Raw genomic sequence first — 3,312 nt, forward strand, 5'->3', positions numbered from 1 at the left:
TTTTTTTTTTTTTTTAACCCTACAAACAAAGATTTTGAGTTTTATACCCAATCAAATAAAACAAATATGCGCACGGATTTCAAAAGAAAAAAAGAATTAGTGTTATTAGTGTCAATGATGCTACAAGCAGCAGTGGGGGCATATTACATGTAAGCAGAGTAATTGCAAATGAGCCCCTCAAAAAATGAGTAATTAAAATGAGACCCACAAGAAATGAAGAATTTCACAATGGGGCTCTGCACAAGGGGCATGAACTGTTATGGTGAAGCCACTTGAAGATGCATGACTCATGATACACATGCCCGCATTGCATCCTTATCACCTCCTCCCTCTTCTTCCCTTCGCCATTCCCATTTCCGTTCCCATTCAGTTCTTCCAAACAGATACTGCAATCCCCCATCTCTTCCACTTTCTCCGTAACCGGCCGAGCTTCTTCCAGAATCGCCGTCTCCTCCCCCGCTGCATTGTCATAGCTCCATCCCTGGAACAATCCGTGGTTTTCTTCCATCCAGGTGATCAGTCGGATGTAATCGAGCTCCAAGACCGTGTGGAAACTCGTCTCTCTGTTTCCGCCGGCCACTAGGAGGGTGTACGACACGATGCGCTCAGCAATGACTTCGCGTACGGGGGAGCGGACGTTGAGTAAGGACAGCAACTGTGCGACGTAGACCTGGAGGAACACCGGATCATGGAGTTCCTGCAGACGGAGCGGGAACAGAAGATTCCTCAGTAGAATCGGTGCAGTTTCTTGAAGGTACGTAACTCCGGAGAGCGGAGAAACAGAGATCTCACGGCGGAAATAGCGCAGTTGGAGTTGCAGAACTTGATAGGGTTGCTCGCCGGAAGCGGCGGATGTGTAGCCGTAAATACGATACTGGATCGGTCTAGAGGTAACGAAAGACATTCTGAGGATCGAACTGATTGGTAAGTGAGTTTTTGATTGTTGATTGTTGATTGTTGATTGTTGGTTATTGATTTTGATTTCGATTTCGATTTATAAGCTGAGAGGAAGTGTGTTTGATTATGGAAAATTTTAAGAATCGGCCGTTAGAATTACCGATTAGGAAAATTTTCTTCTTCTACTAACTTCGACGAGGTTCAAATTGTGGTTCCAACCTGTGGTCGTTTATGGAAAGTTTTTGATTAATAATGAATATAACAAATTCACTGATTGGTTACTGATTCGTAAGTAATTTTTTCTTTTAATTTTGATTTATAAGGTAAGGGAAACTGTGTTTGATTATGCAAAATTTTCAGAATCGGCCGACTAGGAAATTGTTCTTGCATAATCGGCCGTTGGAATTACCGACTAGGAAATTGTTCTTCTTCTTCTTCTTCCACTGATTACGAAATTCTTCTTCTTCTTTTCTTTCTACAATCGATATGAGATCTCACAATTCACTCCCTTTGCAGCCCAGCGTTGTCGCTGGTACTCGTTCTTCTTTCCAATCGATGTGAGATCTCATAAATTATCTTCTTTACAGACGTCTAATAGAAGCATTAGATATTTAATGAGTTATTGACGTTACAAGTCTTGCTTCACTAGTCTCGAACTATTGAAAAATTGAATAAAGGTTTAAAATCGACACTTATACCCTTCCGAGCTTCTACACAAAATCAACCAAATGTAACAAAACCCTACAAATTCAACCTTTTTTGTACACATAATTACATACTTTTATATGTGAAACTTATTCTTACTTAAATTTACTCTTTAAAAAAGAAGAAGCATGAATTATGACATAAATAAAGCATTATCTATTATTATTATTTTTATTATATTTGCTAGAATTACGTGAGATGCACAAATAAAAATAAATAAACATTATTCAATAAACTAAAATATTATTTTTAATGATTAAAAAAAAAGTCAGCCACAGTTTTTAAAATTAAATAAAGATAAATAAACGAAGGGATAAACCTACCTCTTTCGTCTTCTTCCTCACGCCGTCTCCTCCTCCGTTTCAGCAGCTTGTTGCCGCCGCCGTCGTCGTCTCTCTTCTGTTGCTGCCACCGCCGCCACTCTCCTGTCGCTGCCGCTCGGTTCTGCACTGATTTTCTACTCTTGTTGTTACTGGTATTCTCTCAACTTTCTTCTTACTTGAAAAACATAAACTAGGACTTGTCTAATGAGAGAATGGAGCAGTTGTTTTTATGAATTTAGTAACAATGGCCGAATTGTAACCAAAAAAAAAAAAGGCTGTGGAAAATTGTGACGTTGTTTATGTTTTGGCTGTTCTGATTCGAACGTGGATGTACCGGCATTTGTATACCTCTCTGATCTCGGCTGAAAATTTCGTTTCTGCTGCCATGGAATTATCTCCATATCCTTTCTTCGTTATTTATTAGAGAATCAGTCGAAGTAGGATTATCCAATTCGCTTTCAGTTCCTTGCTTGTAGTAGTTATTTTGATTAACGGTATAATCTCCGTTTTTCTCATTGATTTCTTCCATTTGAATAATGCTGTTTCAATTTCATCTGTCTTTCTTCTGTTATTCCAAATCGATTGGGTTGGAGTTGAATCGATGCCATCTGCCACCTGAACGATTCTAGAATAAAGTCCCTAAAGATTCTGGCCTGTTTGCACCAGAACAAGAGATGATTGTGTGATTCCCAATCCTTTTTGCTCGAAATACAGAAGTTAGGAGATTTGCTTGAATGTTTCTGTAGTTCAATTGATGAATGTCCATTTGGTTAATTCATTTAAGAGAAGTTGCATATGTTTGGAAACGAGCGAAAGCTCCCCTTTTGGCCATCTTGTGGGATTTCCAGAGGTGGAAAAAACTGTTTTAGACTCGTTTGTGTTTAGTTTCATTCAATTGAAAGTAATGTAAAATGAGTTTGATGTAACAGAGGGCATGGAGATCGACAAAGCAATCAGAAATTGTAACGATCGAAGGCTTAAGACCAAGTACAATAATGCAATCTATGTTGTCAAGAGAGCTTTGGCTTTGTATTCGTAAGTACTTCTTTGTGGATTTGTATTGGTTGTTTGGTGGGATGTTCTTATTTTTATTTGTTTTCGTTGGTTCCGTTGAAACTTTCGATTCTAAAAAGTGAAATTGTAAGCTTTATGTTTGACTTTAACTCATAATTTATGAAATCCTTCTAATTATTTGATTTACTACACTTCCACCTATGTAACTGTTGGTAGTTTTAATGTGAAAGATGTTTGTTGAACTTGGGAAAATGATTTATTTGAAGGGATTCATCAAATAGGAAATGGACAGGTGGAGCATGCGTTCGTTCTTGAAACATACATTGGCCTTTGTTTCCAAGTTTTTTTTTTTTTTTTTTTTTTTTTTTTTTTT

At 37.8% G+C, this 3,312-nt stretch overlaps 1 protein-coding gene across 3 annotated transcripts in view; it reads left to right on the plus strand.

The window, feature by feature from the left end:
• The first annotated feature begins 1,911 nt into the window (after window positions 1-1,911).
• The window catches only part of LOC111432419 (FAD synthase-like), a 6,521-nt gene continuing 5,120 nt past the window's right edge, over window positions 1,912-3,312 (plus strand). For all 3 annotated transcript variants that reach the window (XM_023069288.1, XM_023069289.1, XM_023069290.1), the window contains exons 1-2: window positions 1,912-2,077; window positions 2,855-2,960. In XM_023069288.1, coding sequence (XP_022925056.1) covers window positions 2,860-2,960 — 101 coding nt within the window. In that variant the 5' untranslated portion in view covers window positions 1,912-2,077; window positions 2,855-2,859. The remainder of the gene's footprint in view (window positions 2,078-2,854; window positions 2,961-3,312) is intronic.

This window comes from Cucurbita moschata, unplaced genomic scaffold (genome assembly GCF_002738365.1).
Source record: "Cucurbita moschata cultivar Rifu unplaced genomic scaffold, Cmos_1.0 Cmo_Scf00038, whole genome shotgun sequence".
Lineage (NCBI taxonomy): Eukaryota > Viridiplantae > Streptophyta > Magnoliopsida > Cucurbitales > Cucurbitaceae > Cucurbita > Cucurbita moschata.